The following is a 20,304-nucleotide window of genomic DNA, read 5'->3' as shown; positions in this document are numbered from 1 at the left end:
CCTCTCCTCCACTCTTTTCACCTCCCCAACTGACCCACATCCGTTGCGTTCAGATCATAGGATAGGATAGGAGGAGCGACTGAGCGAGGAGGAAATGGACGAAGAGTATGACGTCATAGTGTTGGGAACAGGTCTGAAAGAATGCATCCTCAGCGGTCTTCTCTCCGTTGACGGCCTCAAGGTCTCTTATTCCACCACTCTCCACTCCCCCCTACTCATTCTACTATTTCTTTTCTTTCTTCTCTCCTGACCTTTTCAATTTCAACATCAAATCTCATCACCAATGGACTCTTTTTTCTGTACGTTTCCTCTGTGATTTCATTTCGTTTGATTTGTATGGGTGATTGATTTGCCAACTGGGCCGACGGGATCTATTTGCAGTTGGAACCGGAGGGATGTAGCTTCAATGTTTCAAACCACCTTCGCCTTCTTTTCTATTTTCATTGGATGTTTATTTGATATTCATGTAATGTAAATGCATCAACTGATTTTCATCTCAACACATGAATCCAACGCTCACGCTCTTTAACCTTCAACCTACTATCAATCTTATTAGACCATAACAAGAAGGAAAGTTAAAAAAAAAAAAAAAATCTTACTTGGAATGATGAATATTCATCTGATTAGTAATAGGTTTAGCGGCTGCGTTTGAAACTTGGAATTTGGAATTTCATCTGATTCCTCAGCGACTACATTATTATCAAGTGTATGACATGATTGTTATCATTTAAAACCAATGCTTTGTACATTTATCATTTCTTTATTTTCTGTTGAATATGACAGAATGTTGATCAAAACACTTGGTACTTTTATTGTTGATACTTGTATTCTGTGAACCAGGTTCTGCACATAGATCGGAACGATTATTATGGTGGAGAGTGTGCATCACTTAATCTTGTCCAGGTTCCCTTCTGCCATCTACTTGAAAGCGTCTGATGAAATATCACATCTGTACTTATGTTGCACTGTCTCTCTCTCTCTCTCTCTCCCCTCCCCCCCCTTCTCGTGCCCACTCGCTCGGTCACTCAAACTTTATACTCTACTATTAATTTTGATCTTTAAATTATCATTAACTTGCAGCTATGGAAGAGGTTCAGGGGAGATGACAAGCCCCCAGCACATTTGGGATCTAGTAGGGATTATAACGTGGACATGGTCCCTAAGGTATGTTTGTGTGTTTCATTGATTTTTGCATTGTTTTTGGCTCATTATTATTTTTTTTGTTTTTCTTTTATATATTTGTTTTCATGTTTTCCTAATTTGTTGTATTTTTCTTTGTCTAGTTTATGATGGCCAATGGCACTCTAGTGCGTGTCCTCATTCACACAGATGTCACCAAGTATTTGTACTTCAAAGCTGTGGATGGTAGTTTTGTCTATAATAAAGGAAAGGTAGTTCCGCTAACTCTTTGGAAAACTGCATTTAGTAACTACACTCACAAAGACACTCACACACTGTTCTGTATAAATTTCAACTTAAAACTTATGGGTGGGATCTCAATTGTTGCAACAGGTTCACAAGGTTCCAGCAACTGACATGGAGGCCCTTAAATCTCCACTCATGGGTCTGTTTGAAAAGCGCCGTGCACGCAAGTTCATCCTATATGTTCAAGATTATAGTGAAACTGATCCTAAAACACATGAGGGAATGGACTTAACAAGAGTGACAACTAGAGATTTGATTGCGTAAGTGCTAGGGTAATATCCTTTTTGCAAATGAACTCTATAATCATTCTAAGAAGAATCATAACTTGCGGTCTTTACAGTCTCATTGGTACCAATGCTTTGTCTCTGTTTTCTATTTATAGGGTTCCTTGTAGAAAAGAAAGGTGGTCTTGTTTTGATAAAGTAACAATCCAAGAACATTTGTTTATATTTTTGTGTGGTTAATGTTTTGACAGAAAATATGGTCTCGATGACAACACTGTTGACTTCATTGGGCATGCTTTGGCACTTCATAGGGATGATCGCTACCTGAATGAGCCTGCTCTAGATACCGTGAAGAGAATGAAGGTAAATACTGGTCGGGGTTCATGGATGATTATTTTTATTTCTTGTTTTTAAATTCTCATTGTATTAATGTTCATTTTTGTAATTGAGTTTAACACGTGGTTGTGTCATAGCTTTATGCGGAGTCATTTGCACGTTTTCAAGGAGGATCACCATACATATATCCTCTGTATGGATTAGGAGAGCTTCCCCAGGTATCTTTCTCTCTATTTAATTACAGTATTGTATTTCATCTCAAAGTTGGTAAAGATATTCAATTTTGTTTGGGGTGCTTCATTTAGGCATTTGCCCGACTTAGTGCAGTTTATGGTGGGACTTATATGTTGAATAAGCCTGAGTGCAAGGTAATCTTTACACATTTTTCTTGGTTTTAACACTCTTTCATTTTGCATTAGTTTGTGTTTAATTCCTGTCTAGACACTGAGTTTGATGCATGATGCCAGGTAGAGTTCAATGAGGAAGGGAAAATTATCGGTGTCACATCTGAAGGGGAAACTGCTAAGTGCAAAAAAGTTGTCTGTGATCCTTCTTACTTGCCTAACAAGGTAAACCTTTCTGAGTAAAGTATTTAAAGGTGGTGGGATGTTAATATTAGTTTTCTGTTCATCTTGTGCCTTACAAGTATGCATGTGGTTGTTTTTATTTATAGGTCTGCAAGGGACACAATATCTTCTCTGTTCTTCTGTATCTTTGCTTGAAGGGTGAAGAAAAATGCTTTTTCCCAAACACTTACTGAAAATTTATTGCATTTTGACAGGTTAGGAAGGTTGGTAAGGTTGCAAGAGCTATTGCCATCATGAGCCATCCAATTCCAAACACCAATGAATCTCACTCAGTGCAGGTTATCCTGCCACAGAAGCAGTTGGGTCGCAGATCAGATATGTGAGTTCTCTTATCTTTTGTTTGGGACCAATATTTATTTTGCAATGAATGTCGTGTGCATATTTGAGAAGGTCCTTTGTAACTGTTGCTTTAGAAAAAACAAACTCATGACTAGGTTGTTTTATGCTATGGCAAGGAAATGGGTCTTCTTTAATAGGAAGAAATGAATGGTATAGTTTATATGCATACAATGTCTAAACCACAATTTTTAAATTTCTGTTGTGTAATTGGATATGCAATTGCAATGTTATATTGGGTGGAGGGTATAGTCAATTATATTATTCTTAACTGTTGGAAGGTTTTCGTGGTAACACTTGCTTGATGCATGTTAATATTATCCTACTATCATTTCGATCCCAAACTACTACCAAAAGGAGAAAACAGTGGTATTTAGAGCAGGCCTCTTGGGAACTCGTGTATACTTTGAACCGATAGCTTGTTGGTGGATATTTATTCATCCCGAGTTATCCATGTTTCTTTTTTGTTGTATCTTCTTATTACTGGGGGCCAATTCTTTGGTGCTTTATTGACTGAACAGGTATCTTTTTTGTTGCTCCTACTCTCACAATGTTGCTCCAAAGGGAAAATTTATTGCATTTGTATCAACAGATGCAGAGACTGATCATCCCGAGACTGAGCTAAAGCCGGGGATTGACCTTTTAGGGCCTGTTGACGAGATCTTTTTTGAGACTTATGACAGATATGAGCCTGTTAATGAACCCACTTTGGACAATTGCTTTATATCAATCGTAAGTCTTATTCAAGCCTTGAAGTGTACTGGGCACTCTTCAATATGATTTATGCACACTTGACAAAAGGCTTCTTATGTTTAACAGAGTTATGATGCCACAACACACTTTGAGTCCACCATCTTGGATGTACTCAACATGTACACCTTGATAACAGGGAAGGTAAGAAATACAATTTTATGCATTGCCCAATTAGTTTGGTTCTGTTGTTTTCGATTTCATGTCATCCTTAAAGTCGATGGACGTTTCCTTGATTAACTAACTTGCCTTTGTTTCTTTTTACTGTTTCATAGAACCATGTCTTTCATTTAAGGTTTAACCAAATTTCCTGGAATGTTTGAGCAGGTTCTTGACCTCAGTGTGGACCTAAGTGCTGCTAGTGCCGCAGAAGAATGAATAGCAAAGCTGCATGTGGTGCTTGTAGTGATAATTGTGCTTTGTTCCAAGTACACTGAGCTGCTTAAGTTTCCTTACTCGTGGTGGTGGTAATCCTCATACTGTGGAGGATTATATGAGTTATCGCTCATTTTTAATTATAGACTTGATATGTTATATATTGTCATTTAAATGTACTTCAAGTTTCAAATGTCGTTTCAAATGAAAAATTATATGTCTAGATTTTGGACATGCCCTTGTGTTGGTTCAATGTATTTTCAGGTTGCAAGTATGTGTGGAAGCATGTAAACAAAATGATAACTTGTCAGAGAACTATTTCTGTCAAGTTAATGATGTGTGGGGTGAATTCGATTCTAATCTGTTTAGTTTTTTGCCCCTTGGAAAAAGCTTCTGGTGGGCTGGTACTGATAAACCACCCACCCGTTGCCTTAGGGCAAGGGTAAGGGTTTTTTTAGCCCCTCAACCTCAAAAAGGGGCTCCAACAGTCCAGATTCAAGAGGGCAGTTAGTGGGCCATGCCAAGCCTGTCCAAATACCCCAGCGATATAAGCTTAGCCTTGTGCCACACATTTTCTGATGCAGGGCGATATTGAAAGAAACGAATTAAGGTCAAATGAGAAATGAAATATAGAGTCCACTCTCTCCTTATGTGAGGAGAGGTGAAAATCCAAAAGAGTTTCTTCTAGTACTACCCTACAAGGCTATAACACTGTTGAACTAGAAAACAAAAACTGTCAATCTCACAAAAGAGGCATGATAGAGTGAGAAAACTTTGATAATTTCTTTCATAAAAAAATGTCCAAATCTGTCGCACCAGAAGTGGGTTTAATGGGAAGGAGATTCTTTCCGAAATCTAATCCTCCTCATCAAACAATTCGGACCTTTGAAATTTGATCCAATAGTTAAAGTTATTATAACTTTTAAAGTGGGCCCGTGTTTTTAGCTGTTGGATCAAATTTCAAGAGTCCGAATTGTTTGATGAGAAGGATTAGGTGGAAGGGATCTGGAAAGGATCCTTTTCCGGTTTAATGAGACAAGGATCCTCTTTGTAGGGATCCAGAGATTAATCAATCATGTTCGTTCATCGTACATCGTGCGGTTAAATTTTAAATTGAATATACATAGTATTTAACGAAATTGGTCACACGATGTATAATGAACGGACACGATTGATTAATCTTCTGGATTCCCACAAAGAGAATCCGGAGAAGATCCTATTCCAGTTTAATGAGCACTTGTAACTCAGAAATTGAAAAGACAACGAAATTAAAATGATAAAAAAAAAACTGAAAATTATGTAAAAAATAGTAATAAGATGAATGCTCCATGGATGCACCGACCAACCAGTGATTTAGATTCCTTAGAACATTTTCAAAAGAAATGTCAAATCCTAGTTGAAATGTCACTGTGCATATTTGACATAAAAAAAAATTTATTCCAACCGAAGTATTATTTGCTAACTGGATTTGAAGCCCTTGTGATTATGAGTCAAATTTGATATCAATGTCACATTTTATTATTTTTAATTAATTTTAATGATGAACTCCTTATTTCACTAACATTTTAACCAGTAAAAATTTTGTTTCAACAGTTTTTTAAATAAATACAATCATTTAAAGTTCTATATTAATAAGAAAATAACATTTGACAATTCAGTTGAAAAAATACAAATTTTAATGGTTATAATAATTTGACATTTCTTTTGTAGTTGGGTCTCATTATCCCAAGAAAAACTGCTCAAGCTTGCTCTTGCATCGCGACTCTTCTAAATGTAATGCACATGGTGGGTTGACAGGAGGAGTGCTTCCAGACGATATTTGGCAATTGGTACCATCTTCTTAATAACATACAGTTAATTTAAAAGCAATACACTGAACAACAACACATAGGCTATGTTCAACTACCAATTCTGCTTCTTTGTTGACTCCTCCGATTTCATCTCCTTTTTAAGATCATTAGTCCATGGTGTTGGCTATGTATCCTCTGTAACCCCTGACTCCTGAGGTTATGGGAAGAAAAAAGATTGGGGATAAAGGTCCCCTCTAGTTTGTTAATTCTTTCTTCTCTCAGGTTCAACATGACTTTTCAAGAATGCTGAGATGATGTGATGGAACAGATACAGAGGTAGACACAGATGAAAGCGGATGCCCCTTTTTCTGGACAAGGAACTTGCTGCCAGTGGGTTTACTAGGAAAGATCAGGAAGACATTGAGAAGGTATCGTATCGTTGTGAAGCATGGTAGATTCATGCTACATGCTTGATGTATACTTGTGGAGCCTACATGATACACCCATTTAAATTTCTTTACTTTTGCATGTAGTATGTTCCACCCTTCTGTAAAAAACACTTCCCTGGGTTATCGAGTGTATATTGCATGTTGTGGTTACAGTATGCCTCGTCCAATTATTTGTGATGAATTTCATTTAACCAAAAATTCTTTTTCAATCATATGCAAGACATCTGTGAGTCCAATATTTGTTCACTTTGGCTTTTTTTTGTATGTTATAATGTTCTCAATATCATGTTGTTACATGCAGTTAATTGAAGGAGGTTTCGATAGGGATGCTAGTTCTTGTGATGAAGAAACTGAAGATGACACACACCTCTGTGTTAAATGAAACGAACATAGAGGGGTGTTGATTCATTGCGTTTGCTAAATCAGGTACATTGTTTACTTGCTGTCATGTCATGAAGAAATGGAAGTGTCTGAGCAACAATCTGAGGTCTTAAGTGATTATTTATGTACAAAATGAAGATTAGTGAAATCATAACTGATATTTGCAGAGTAAATTGGAAAGTTCTTGTGTTCGTATAATAATAACGAACGGCTTGTGATGAAAATGACTTTTACAGTCTTACTTGTATAATTTTATCTTACTTGGAGAGGCATTCTGACAAATTCACTTCGACCAAAAAAAGGGTTCTTTGTTTATGCAGTCCTTGTCTACTTGGAGATGCATTCTTGCATCATGCATTGCATTTGCAAGTTCGTACTTGCACTTTTGCAATATATCAGGATCAGACTTCAAATTTAAATCATGAAGAGAAAGGAGTGGATGACGGTCTAAGAAACTGTGAACCAGGCCCAAGCACTAAACCTGAATGTGAAGATGTGAGTGACAAGGTAGGTCTTGAAATTGTTTTTATATTGTGCTTCCTACATGGACTTGAAGTTAGGATTTATCTAGGCATTGGAGTGTGCTGTCTATCATGGCGTAGCAGATGTTAGGTAGCTTATGTTTACGATCTCATGTGTAAAGATCTTGTGGATCCATACCTTATTGCAGTTGTAATATGCTAATAGCAGTTGTCTTCCCTTGTGTTCCTGGGGTTATATGTGGAGTGGTCTGTACTAAGGTTACCGTGGGAGTAAGGTCCTTAGGTTTGGTGTCTACAGGATGAGGACATATAACAAGGGACTTTATCTATTGTTTGAGACCCTTCTGCTCGTTTTTGTACGCTACACTCCAATGGTATGGGTTTTGCTTCCGCGGGGGGAGATAATGACACCGAAAATGACTATGATGGTGAGCTGACAAAGTGCTTAAACAAGCAGGCACGAGGTACCATAACAGCAGTGCGTGGAGGCCGGAAGAGTCTTTCCTCCAGAAATACCTACAAAGATAAGGGCGATAGATCCTCTTAACAATTCCAAAATCCAGAACCAATTCAGCAGCTGGAAGAATATATGAAGTCCCAGCACAAAATCCAAGATGTCCGTACAATCCGTGTGCCAAATCAATTAGATTTGCACGCCATGGAGGCTGCCTGCATTCGTATGAAGGAGAAGATTGTTTATGTTCATTAATCAATATTGAACATCGGCTTTGAAACTGGTTATGAAATTTCTTGCCAACGGAGGCTGCCTGCACTCGTTTGAATGAGAAGATTGTTTATGTTCATTAATCAATATTGAACATCGGCTTTGAAAGTTCTTGCCAGTATTTATATAGCAAGATCGTGCATAAACTATGTATATATTTGAATGTATGAAAGTTGGGGCATGATTGAAAGTTAAATTTACAAGAAAAACTAGATGACAAGTCAAAACTAGGTAAGTTATGGATAACAATTTAAGCTTTTGGGGGCGTTTGTTTGCCCTCACTAACTCGGATTGGACTGGACTGGACTAGCTATTAGTCCAATACTGTGTTTGTTCCATGCTGGGACTAACATTAATGAGACTAAAGGGGACTAGCATGGACAAAACCCTTCACTAAGAGGTCTTAGTGAGACCCCCCAATAACCATGGGACTAGCTAAGACTATCCTCTATTTCTCGTCCTTGTCATGCTCAACGACCACTCTCGACATACTCCTCGTCATCGCCGGTCACCTAGATCGATCATTAACTTCCCGACTCTCTTTCAGATCCATTTCACAACCAACTTTCATATAAAATATACCAAATTGAAGCTGGGAGTGACAAGATTACGATTTTACTTTAATCGAGGCCAAAATGTGGTTGAATGTGGCCGGAAAATGGCCTAGAAGTCTCGGCCTGTTTGGGCTTCTTCAAATCCATGACAAATTCGAGCATGCAAAGCTAAGATCTCGGTCCAAGGATGGTGATGAATTTTTTGGCGGTGCTAACTTCATCCAATTTAATGAGGGTTGGCCAAAAAACGCATCGGGAAACCTGCAACTCGTCGGAAAAATTGGAGCCGTGAGGTTTCGTTCGAACAACGCATAGCTAGAGAGGGAGGGAGGACAGAGAAATAGAGACTGGAATTAATAAGGAGTTTGACCAGGAATGAGAAAGAGACATGAATTGAAAGGTCTGAGAGGAAAAAAAGAGGGAGAGGGTGGGACGATGAGAGAAGAGGAAAAAAGTGGGACGGAAATGGTAGGAAAAGATGAAGAAAAAGATAAGATCATAATAAAATATTAATAATTTATATATTAAATAAAATAATATTAGAATTTGTTATTATCTAGCTTCTTAGTCCAATACTGCACCAAACGCTTCACTAAGTTAGTCTAGTTTAGTCTAGTCTAAGCTAGTCCAGCTTAGTCCTTGAAGCTAATCCAGTCCGAGATAGTCCGGCGCAACAAACGCCCCCTTACTGTTAAATAAATACTGGGACTGTCAAGGGCCAAGTGCTTTATTTTCACCTAAAAGGACGGATGCGTATTTATTTAGAAACCTTAACGAAAAATTTTCAGTACTGTTCACTTTAACGAAAAATTATATTTTTACACTAAAAAGTCAATCCTGGTACTAATCATTTTATCTTTAATTTTGTCTTTATCGTTAAAACTCAAAGTTTTCAAACTATTTTCATTAATTTTCCTTATTTATTTTAACAGAGATGAACAGTGCGCAAGTCCAAAGATTTTAAAAGTGCTTTATATGTGGCATTGTGGGTGACAAACCTTCTTTCACACTGTACGTCTAACCCAATCGGTTTTACATATAAAAAGCTACTTTATGATGGCATTTTGATAGTTTTGAGAGGAAGAAAGCTCGAGTATTGTAAATTTTTATATTTTGTCAGTAGCCACATCAACAACTGAAAGCAGAAAGAATTATTCTGAGAGTAAAAAGCTTAAACAAGAAGAATGTTTGTTTTATATAAAGCAGCATAAAAGAAGGAAAAAAATGACAATCAAATAATAACACAAAAAAATTAACGCTTTGCAAGCCGACCTGTTTTTTTAAATTTCTTTTGTAATCTAGTTTCTTTGTACATGTATTCATGTTTAAAGCTTTTGCTACATTGCCTGTAGTATCAATTTTCTTTAAGAAAAGTTTTTTTAAAGCACTCAGAAGCATGCAAATTAGCCCGACTAGCAAGAAAGTTTACCTGACCATGTCTAATCTATGTTAGAATTGCAAACTAAGTTAAGCCAAGAGTGTTAGCCAGTTTGTAGTTATCATTTGGCAGACATAAAGAAAATATTTGAAGTCCTTTCTAAAATAAGGCATTAAAAAACAAAAAAAAAGAAAAAAACCTAACATGGATCATAACCCCATTCATGGCACAATTGTTTTTATTAGAAAATCAGTTTACTTATGGTGCAGTTTACATTCAAATAACATTACAATTCAACATTTAAGTTGGTATTTGCCAACAGTGGCGCGCTTGATATAACAAATCACTTGTTTAAAAGAGCCTCATGCCTACTTAAAGTGTTACAAGCATTTTAAACTGATAAGAGTTAAAAAACACTCGCAGGGAGAATTGTATCACCAACATCCACTTTGATAGCATAATGCAGTGTATGCCGCAGCATATGATCCAATCGCAATGCTTGATTTCTCCGGCAGGTTTATTGAAGTTTACTTTGCTGTATGAGTGGTTGTTGGGGCTCAATTTCTACGGCAGTCACAGCCGCAGCTGCACCTGTAGAAGTAGTGTCATGACGTTGGAGAGAAGATCCCTCCTTGTTTCCAACTTCTAGTTTTTGAGCCAATTCAAGTGTCACTGAAGCCTCTTTCTCTTTCTCTTTGAGACCTACACCTACGCCTACTTGAGTAGAACCGGCACCAGCACCAGAACCAGAACCAGAACCAGAACCATTTGCATTAGCTGCGTTTCTCAACGCCTTATTCTTTTTGGCCGACCGAGCCCACCCAACAAGCCCCTCTTGTATATGTTCTTCAAATATAGCCTTCTTGAACGAACTTCCCATCTTGATTTCATTACAAGCAGTAGACATTAGATGGATAGAGCAACAAGGGAAGGAAAGCAATTGCAGCAATAACTCTTCTATGTGTGTGTGTGTTTTCCCGCAATGCAACTCACCTGTGTGACAATTGCGTACAGTGGCAAGGTACTGTAACTGCAGACGAACTGAACGAATACTCTTGAGACATTGGCATTTGGACGAGAGAGAAGAAAGAAAACATGTTAGCAGGTTTATGAACATGTGTTGGAATACGAATATATCAAACATTTATAATTAATGAACATGGTTTTATACCCAATTACAAGCCTTGGGATAACATAACCAAGTTCCCCCATCATGCAGGAATGAAATTTATACTGAACCTGCAAGAGATTGAAGCACCAAATGTGAAATATGAGAAAGCAATCTACTAGCACTAGCATTTTGACCTTCAATTTGATGATTTTGAAGAAAAATGTTACCAATATCCAGAAGAAAAATGCGAGTTCAAACGAATTTTGGAACAGGATGATATGAACGAGTAAGAGAACGAGTCTGGGCCGGTGAAACCAAAAATGATCATCTGAAGGCTGAACAACCAAGTCACCTTCGATTGCAATGTGTTTCTCAGCAACCTCATGGGCCAGTTGACTTATTACATGCTCCAACTTAGTCCCAACCGCAAGTAAAAGCTGCACACCAATTCATAGACAATCAATAAAATTAAGAAATAATCACAACAGATGAAACAACCTTAGATTAAGTTACCTGCTTAGCCTGTAGATTTGGGGAGACAAAACGAGAACTAGTGCATTAATTTTTTAAGTATAAATTTGTCAAACTTACGATGAATGGAATGAATGCTATCCAGAAATAGGCATGCCAACCTGCGTACAATTAAACATCACAAGTATGTGTGAGGTGTCGATAATGATCTTCATGCGATGCAGCAGGTTCAAATTCTTGCCAATAAAACTAATACAATCCCAAAATTGTAACAGCTTACCCGACACATTCAGCAACAAGAAGATGACCACAAAGATCCAAAGATACCAACTGTCATTGCAAATAAAAACAAAAAGTTAATAGCATCCTCAAAGTAAGAATGCCTTGTGACAGCAGAGGGAACATTCCAAAGACGATATATTCCAATATAAAATCTCATGATCCTCCAAGTCTACGAGTAAGGAAGTGAGCTAATTAAACAGCTAGCAAGAAGATGCAGCTAATGGAACTATGAGCATGATACTTGTGAATCTATGATGTTATCGGTGTAAGTGTAACTAACCTTATCCCAACGACTCTTTTAAAGTCTGCTTCAAGGGCACGAATCATGTACTTGTGGAAATTAAAATTTGGATTTGCCTTGCAATGGGTCTACAGAAGAAAGAATTACTCTGAATTTTGAAACAGCAAGTGTAATTTGTGTGGAAACATTCAAAATGTGCAATATCGAGCACCACAAAGAGAAAAGAAAATAATAAACGAAATCAACTTACACTGATGAAGCCTAGTCGCATTGTCATATAATCTGTTTTGGTCACAGAGCCATAAAATTGCTTGAAAAATGCATGCTGAAAAAGAAGGGATCTCTTTAACTCAGAATTTGATATTATGATGTAGCACTAGCACTAGCAGGCAGATGCAGATGTAGACACAGACGTAGAGAGAGTAAGTTGATGAAGCTTAGCTAATTAAGGGAAAAAGGATTGTCAATACCCTGGATGCGCATTTAATTTACTCTCAAAAAAGAAAGGAAAAAGGATTGTCCATGTTGATATGATGACTCACCAACCAGCCAAGAATAGCTGAATTCTTTCCAATACCACGAAAGCGGCCCCTAATAAAATCATGATCGTGGACGTGGGTGAACTTCATTGTCAAAACTGCACACATAATATTTCATTAGTGAGGAACAATTATCCATCTGAATCCTGATCAGTGGTGTAAACATTACATTAACTGTTACTTGTTAGTTAACCAACAGTACCAACAGTATGTATTAGTGTTACCTTCTTGTGGGTTGTACTCCTTTTTGGTGATAGAATCCTCCCAATGTTTCCATTCACGTATCTGCTCCATCGATGGTAATATAATTGATGGTATATCCGTAGAATGATTAGTGAATTAGATGGAGAACAGGAAGAAGACAATTAAGAATAAGAAATCAATTAAAGATGACAGTTAGTTAATTAATATTACCTTTGCTCCTCCAAAAAGAATGGTTAGAACACAGAAAGTCACATGCACCACAGCCAGCACAAAAATGAAGATGTGAAGATGATGCAATGCCGTGGTGGATAACAGAGGGACCTTCCCCTGGAAAAGAATTAGTTAGATTAATTAGATATACATACATATATTATGGAGTCGGTTAGATTGGTTGAGTTTTGATTGTCATGTCAAATCATCAGGTGGAACAACTCCAACATGTGAAAGTAGAGGTAGCTAGGTACCTCTGAACAGGAGCCGGACGTGGTGGAAGCAGAGTCTTCAGCAAGAAGGCGACGGGCAGCACTGCTCCAGGGAAAGAACACGGTCTGGAAATGGGCACTAGTACTAGTACTGGTGGTCTCTTTCTTGCAAGGCAGCCATTGACCGGCCTGTTTTTCGGTTATACAGATTTTGGCTATACGTCCTTGGAACACCGTCAGCAGCAGTGATATAAACCCCAAAAGCATCAACTCTGCATGCATGGCGCACCACCAATTGGATTCATCATATAAATAATTCAATGGTATCGATTCATGAATGAATGAAATGGAATTTGACCGACCTTCTTTGATCTTCTGCAAGGCCTGAAAGAGAGGTTTCTGGTTGTGTTTTTTGAGATACTGAAGCAAGCAAACAATCAAGGAGGGTTAACTTGATTAGTTGTAGTCTCTTCTCTTATTAAAAAGTGACATCATTGATACTCATGGATAGGATTGGATTGGCTTGCCTTGCCGGTGTAGTGAAGGGTTCTCTCGAGGAAAAGTGATAGGATGACTATGACACTAGACACCAAAGCCACCACCCAAGTCGGAGTGTACTCCAAGGTTGTTCCTCCTTCTGCCATGACGGATTGGAATGGATTGGATTACGTGCAGCCTGCTGGAGATCACAGCGGAATGGAATGTGTGACGGCCAGCAGAGGCAGCCTACTACCTCTGTACGCGGTTTGTCCTGTGGCGGCTATATCTGTCTGTTGACTGAGAAGTGCCGTGTCGTCCCATGAATTAAGCGCGTCGCATTAAAATGGGATTGGTACTAATTAGTCCGTTGAATTATTATTAGGAACAATGTCCAATTCAAAGCCAGGGAGACTAGTCATTAAAAATATAAAATTTATAAAAGCAAGGTTAGGCTACGCTGTAAGGATGGATGTAAGGCTGTAATCGTATTTATATGCGCAGAGTGAGAGTGACGATAAAGAGGAGAATAATTGAGGAATTAGGTTTTGGAAGCTGTTAAAGCAAAAGCAGCTAGAGGTTCCGAATGCTATAATATTGTTAATTAATTAGCAGATGATTAATTCCCTTTTAGCCTACCTGCTTCTTTCTTTCTTGTGAATTGCGTTTCTAGAGAATATATTATAAGTGATGATAAACTTACTTCACTATCTTATTTTCCCATCTACATTTTAACACTAATTTTATCATTTGTAAAATGACATCTAAGACCAAAGAAAAAAAAAAGAAAAAAAAAGAAAAAAACCCATTGGCAGGTACATTATTCAAGGCTTGTCTATATACAATCCACATATAGATTGAGTTCGATTCACACAAAACAAAATCCAACCACTTTGCAGATGAAGTGGTAGAGGTTTGAGTCGATGTTGTGAAACCCCGTCCTAAATTTAGGGTATTTTCATATTGTCGGACTTATGAAATTACTTTTTTACCCTTGAGTTGACTTCATTGACCGTCTCGTCGAAACACGTAGGTTTAATTTAATTAAGTTATTCTTGTTGTACTCATCACCACAAACATGTAGGCACGAACGGTTTCGAATTCGGATTTATAACGAAGATTCTATGTTCGAACGTTGAACGTTTTTAGGATATTTTCGTGTTTCATCTTTAGTGACCTTGTTTTGCAAGCCACTGGGGCCCACATGTTTCCTTCCTTTTTCCCCTCCCCATGACTCTCTTCTCCTTCTTTTTGAAAAGCAACTCTTTCTTTCTCTCTCACAACACTCTCACCTATCTTCCTCTTGTAGATCTCTCTCTCATTCTTTTCTCGTTCCCGAGGACCATCACACTCACCCACCCACTCATCACAACGGCAGCACCGCCACCAGTGTCAACCTTCTCCCTCCCCTTTTATGAAGCACAGAGAACCCAACAAACCTTTCCGGCGAGGTCCGACGGCTTCGAGCCCATTTCTCGACCACTTCCCGACCACGGTTAGACTTGAAAAAAGGTATAATCTTAATCTACGTTCTTTAAGCTTCATTTTGGTGGGTGGATCGAGTCTTAGGCTTATGTATCGGAGTTGAATGGAGCTCGAGAGGCTCCGGCTTCCTCTTCGCGAAACTGGCTTAAAAGACGAGTTGACCCGACCTGGTAACCCTAAACCCAGGCATTTGGGTTGTGCAAACCCGGGCCTTCGGTCTACTAAACCCAGCCCAAGTTTAATAGCCCTAAAGCCCAAACCCAAGGCCTTCGACCCTATCTGAACCCAAACCCAAACCTAGGCCCAGGCCCAACCTTGTAACCCAGACCCATTGAATCTTTGGCCCAACCCATATGGACCCAACCCAGATCTTAAGCCGCGCTTGGGTGCCTACCTATGCTGGTGCGTGAAGCACACTCGCTTCCACCGGAGGTACTGTGCTCCGTCGTCCACTGTCAGTGGCACAGATAACTTTTCCAACCAACTTTCCGATGACCCATCTCGGCGCATTGCCGCCGGGGGGGGGTACCCAAGGTCTCCCTTTATGTTTTTCGACATCCTGAATCCATTTATGATGTTTGTTTTATGAAATTCAATCGTTATGGTAGAGTTGTATTATAACAACCTGTCTCGGGATTTACGGAACAAAAAGGGTATTTTTGTATTTTCACTAAGTTTAGGGATATTTTCCTTTTAAAAATGGTTTTTGGGTCTTAGATGGTGAGCCCAAGGGGCCCACCTCCTGATTTGTCCCCCAGTTCCCTTCCCTTTTCTTTTATTTTTTTGAAAAGTCTCTCTTGCTCTGCAATCACTCAGTTCTCTCTCTCAAAACCCTCTCACTCCCTCAACCTTTCACCCTTGTTCTCCCTCCCTGCACACCCTCGTCTCCCTCATCATCAATCACCACAACAATAACAAAACATCATCACCATCACCATTGTGTTCTCAAAAAAGAAGAAATAACACCCCAAACCCTTCTCTTCCATTCGGCCGGTATTGTTGATCGTCTTCCCCGATGAGTTACGTGATTTCCCAACGTTGGAAGCTTCTAAAAACCCTTGGGATGTGTTTTAGAGTTAGATCGAAGCTTGTTTTAAGTTGTGTATACGTTTGAATCGCAAAAAATAGCTTGGAGTAGCTTTTCCAAATTTTTCGACGAGCACCGCCCCTTTCGAGGAAATTTACGGCCAAACTATGGCAATTTGGCTGGAGCGCAAGGAATCAATCTCTTCATTTCGTTGAGTACTACAACTTTCATTTTTGTTTCACTTGATTTTGTTGAGTAACGATTAAGTTATGAGACTTGGAAAATCAACCCATAAACCGGCCAAATGGTGGCCTAAAAACCACCCTCAACCCAGGCCTTTGGGCTGGGTTACCTAGCCCATTTGACCTAAACCCGGAGCCCAAATGTCCAGAGGCCCAAGCCTCGTAAAGCCCAACCCAAATACCTTTTTATTTAAACCCCAAAACCCTTTTACAGTGGGCCGAGCTTAAAGCCCAAACCTTTTAAACCCTTGGACCCAAACCCTTTAGGCCCAACCTGGTCCAACCCAAAACCCTTGACCTGGATCCGTTGACTTTGACCCGGTTTGATGTTGACCTAGTCAATGGTCATTGTTGACTTTAACTAGTCAACGGTCCACGTTGACTTTGACCGTTGACTTTTTAGGTTTTCGTCGGGAACCCCTCCTACGCTAATTTCGACGTATTGAACCCGTTTTTGATGTTTGTTTTCCCAAATTAAATCGTTTGAGTAGAGTTTGACTAAGTGTACCCTTTATGTGCTTAGGTGCATATATTGTGACGTTTCTGTCTTCAATAACAACGCGGCTTTTCGACGGCAAAGTACTACGAGTGGATCCCTTCTAAAAATGCATGTTTTGATAGTAGAAATGTATACATGAAAAACATGATTTAATGATTATGTTCTATGAAACGCTTTGAGATAACATGCTTACTAAGGCTATTTTGAATTATTACTATTTTTTCTATAAATGGTGTTCTTATAGAATATCTGATGGATGATGATATTATATTTAGAACATGTTTAGAACACCTCTTTATAATGCAGGTAAAAACCAATAGACTAAGGAGAAAAGTGAGAAGTATGCATAATGTCTAAAACAAATGTCATATGAGATGAAAGTAGTGAACTCAATTGAGTATGATCATCCCATAATGGGTGTCTCATCAAAACCTCGTTAGGTAGCAAAAACCTAATGGGAAAAATGCTCCTAATCGTAGGAAAAAGAGTACATTAAGATCAAGTGAGTATGCTTCTGGACACTCCCCTTGAGTTAGACATAACTTCCAAATAAGATAACTACAAGCAATTCAATTCAGATAATTTATGCATATCGATTCCTTAGACGAGTTTCTTAAAAGGAGACTTGGGCAATGACTTGGTGAAGAGATCGACCAAGTTGTCTTGGAAACGGATTTGCTTGACTTCAATGTTCTGATGCTATTGTTATTGGTAAAAGTAAAAGAACTTCGGCGCTATGTGCTTGGTGTTATCTCCCTTGATGTATCCTTTCTTTAACTGCTCGATACATGCTGCATTGTCTTCAAAGATTGTCGTAGGAAGGTCAACGATAGAATTAAGACCACTAGTGCTTCGAATATATTCCATGATTGCTTTTAACCAAAAGCACTCACGCGAGGCTTCATGCAAGGCGAGAATCTCAACATGGTTTAAAGAAGTCGCAACTAGCATTTGCTTGGTAAACCTCTAAGTTATAGCGGTGTCTTCAATGGTAAAGACATAACCTATTTGAGAAAGTGCCTTATGTGGGTCAGACAGATATCCAGCATATGTGTAACCAACAAGGCGAGAATCGACCCGATGGAGGCGGTGGCTGTTCTCGAGGATTCATGGGTTTAGAACAAGCCCAAATCCGTCGTACCCTTGAGGTAGCAAAAAATATCTTTAACACCATTTCAGTGGCTGCGTGCAGGCGCATTGCAGTATCTAGCCAAAATATTAACAGCGAAAGAAATGTCAAGTACAATGCATTGAGTCAAGTACAATAAAGCACCAATTGCACTTAGATATGGAACTTCAGGCTCCAAAATCTATTCTTCATACTCCTTGGGATGAAAATGATCTCGTTTAGCATCTAGAGTCTGAACGACCATAAGAGTACTTGAATTCTTCGTTTTATCCTTATTAAAACATCGCAACACCTTTTGGATGTAGTTCGATTAATGTACTAGGATTCTATCCGAATAGTGCCCGATCTCCAAGCCAAGACAATATCGAGTTTTTCCAAGATCCTTTATCTCAAAATCCGATTTCATGTGAATGGCAATTTTCTCAATCTTTGTGGGAGTTCCGGTTAGGTTCATGTCGTTGACATAAACTGCAACGATCACAAATCCAGAATTTGACTCCTTGATGAACATGCATGGGCATAGTTCGTTGTTCACATAACTCTGACTTATCAAATATTCACTCATATAGTTATACCATATCTACCCGGATTGTTTCAATCCGTAGAGTGATCTCCTCAATCTAATCGATAGAGTGTTTCGTGGTCTAGAACTATTTGAATCAGTCAATGGAATGGAACTTTCATGTAGATTTCTATATCTAGATCCCCATAGAGATACACGGTTACCACGTCCATAAGCTGCATATATTCAGTTTTTCAGAAACTGCCAAACTGATAAGGTTGCGGAACGTTATGACATCTATTACGGGGGAATACATATCTTCGTAATCAATCCCAAGGCGTTGAGAGAAGCCTTGCGCTACAACGCGTGCTTTGTATGGTACTATTTTATTCTTCTCATTACGCTTCCTCACGAAAACCCACTTGTAGCTCACGAGCTTCACATGTGGTGGAGTAAGAACTAGGAGCTCAAATACCTTACATTTCGCAAATGAATCAAGTTCGACCTGGATTGCTTGTTTCCAATTTGACCAATCTGTTTTACATCGACATTTATCAACGAAACATGGTTCAATGTCATCGCTAAGCATGATGTCAGTATTTACTGTGTACACAAATGCATCGTCGACAATCATCTTATTCCAATTCCAAACCTCATCCAATACTGTGTAGTGGACTGAAATCTAGTGATTCTTGAGAGGCCAATTTGTCTTATCTAAGACATCATCGTAATCTAGAATAATCTCATGCGTTGGAACAAATGATAAACGATGGTTGGAATCAGACTAAAGTCACTAATTTGTGTCGTTTTCTTCTTCTGTGGTTATAAATCTTTTAAACCAGAGGGTATGCCACACTTCAGGGTAGGAGTAGATGATTGGCTAGTCACCAATGTAGCATGCCGCGTGGGAGGTGTGGCCGCCTTACCCTTGGGGATAGTTTGGCCTTCCAAGGCAATGTTACAGCGTACTTTAGGTACGCCGATCCTTGTAGGTGCATTTGCAAAAGGGTATATGTGATCTCGTCACCTTTGCTAGATCAGTAAAAGCATCTGACATGCTTTGAGTAATGATTTGAAGATCTAGAATACGATGCATTTCAGTTTCAGACTGAGTAGTGTGGGGATCTAAATGAGACATAATAGGAGTATACCACGACAATTCGCAGCGTTCTACAAGAATGTTAACGTTCTTATCCCTTAACGACGAGAAGATTGTCACATCGAAGTGACAATCTGCAAAACATGCAGTAAATAAATCTTCTGTCAAGGACTCTAAGTAGCGAATAATTGATGGCGAATCATAACCGACTTAGATTCCCTTTCTTCTGTGAGGACCCATTTTGGTACGTAATGGCGGCACTATTGGCATATAAACTACGCACTCAAGCACATGTAAATGCAAGATGTCAGGCTCGTATCCAATAACCAATTGTAACGGTGAATGAGGTTGGGTAGCGGTGGGCCTTAGACGGACCAACATAACTGTGTGTAATATTGCATAATCGAGGCAGATACCGGCAATTTGGTTCACATAACCAAAGTCCGAGCTATCAATTGAAGGCACTTTATGAAAGCTTCTGCCATGCCGTTTTGGGTGTGAAGATGAAGTACATGATGTTCAACATCAATCCCATTAGACATGCAATAATCGTCAAAAGTCTGTGATATAAACTTTCTAGCATTATCCAATTGAATAAACTTGATCGGATAATTAGGGTGGTTGATAGGAGCATATTTATGCGCCTTAGTTTGCTTGTTTTCTTGCATTTATGTTGCTAGTACTTAGTAATTTTAGTACTTTAAGCTATTTTCGTGTATTTGTAGGTCCAAAGGGCTAAAGGAGCAAGAAAGTGCATTTTGGTGCATTTTGGAGTAGTTTGGG

The 20,304-nt window shown here is 38.8% G+C and overlaps 2 protein-coding genes across 2 annotated transcripts; one reads left to right on the top strand and one right to left on the bottom strand.

The window, feature by feature from the left end:
- Window positions 1-29: 29 nt before the first annotated feature.
- On the top strand, window positions 30-4,369 carry LOC137748370 (guanosine nucleotide diphosphate dissociation inhibitor 2-like). The gene is made up of 13 exons (XM_068488517.1): window positions 30-181; window positions 841-903; window positions 1,081-1,164; window positions 1,284-1,391; window positions 1,513-1,685; window positions 1,901-2,012; window positions 2,123-2,203; window positions 2,291-2,353; window positions 2,453-2,554; window positions 2,767-2,891; window positions 3,430-3,640; window positions 3,728-3,802; window positions 3,986-4,369. Exons 1-13 carry the CDS (start codon window positions 95-97, stop codon window positions 4,034-4,036), a joined length of 1,335 nt encoding a protein of 444 aa, XP_068344618.1. The 5' UTR covers window positions 30-94; the 3' UTR covers window positions 4,037-4,369.
- A 5,609-nt stretch (window positions 4,370-9,978) lies between these two features.
- On the bottom strand, window positions 9,979-13,867 carry LOC137747255 (MLO-like protein 1). Its single transcript, XM_068487328.1, has 14 exons — window positions 13,589-13,867; window positions 13,424-13,481; window positions 13,104-13,333; window positions 12,850-12,966; window positions 12,660-12,720; window positions 12,439-12,533; window positions 12,147-12,221; window positions 11,936-12,024; window positions 11,654-11,703; window positions 11,494-11,534; window positions 11,130-11,339; window positions 10,963-11,030; window positions 10,785-10,845; window positions 9,979-10,671 (listed from the first exon to the last, which is right to left on the bottom strand). The coding sequence occupies exons 1-14, from the start codon at window positions 13,703-13,705 to the stop codon at window positions 10,309-10,311; spliced, it is 1,635 nt and encodes a 544-aa protein (XP_068343429.1). The 5' UTR covers window positions 13,706-13,867; the 3' UTR covers window positions 9,979-10,308.
- Between the last annotated feature and the right edge of the window lie 6,437 nt (window positions 13,868-20,304).

The sequence above is a fragment of the Pyrus communis genome, chromosome 10, assembly GCF_963583255.1.
Source record: "Pyrus communis chromosome 10, drPyrComm1.1, whole genome shotgun sequence".
Classification (NCBI taxonomy): Eukaryota; Viridiplantae; Streptophyta; class Magnoliopsida; order Rosales; family Rosaceae; genus Pyrus; species Pyrus communis.
This window is presented reverse-complemented; position numbering and strand designations above follow the sequence as displayed.

Bases quoted from the DNA above. Each gene is read 5' to 3' on its own strand.
- LOC137747255 (XM_068487328.1), bottom strand. From the start codon at position 13,705: ATGGCAGAAGGAGGAACAACCTTGGAGTACACTCCGACTTGGGTGGTG. The intron at 13,334-13,423 runs GTCGGTCAAATT...CCATGCATGCAG, and splicing joins CTTGCAGAAGATCAAAGAAG to AGTTGATGCTTTTGGGGTTT. The intron at 11,340-11,493 runs GTAAGTTTGACA...ATTGGTGTGCAG, and splicing joins TAGCATTCATTCCATTCATC to CTTTTACTTGCGGTTGGGAC.
- LOC137748370 (XM_068488517.1), top strand. From the start codon at position 95: ATGGACGAAGAGTATGACGTCATAGTGTTGGGAACAGGTCTGAAAGAA. The intron at 2,013-2,122 runs GTAAATACTGGT...GTTGTGTCATAG, and splicing joins ATACCGTGAAGAGAATGAAG to CTTTATGCGGAGTCATTTGC. The intron at 2,892-3,429 runs GTGAGTTCTCTT...TTGACTGAACAG, and splicing joins TTGGGTCGCAGATCAGATAT to GTATCTTTTTTGTTGCTCCT.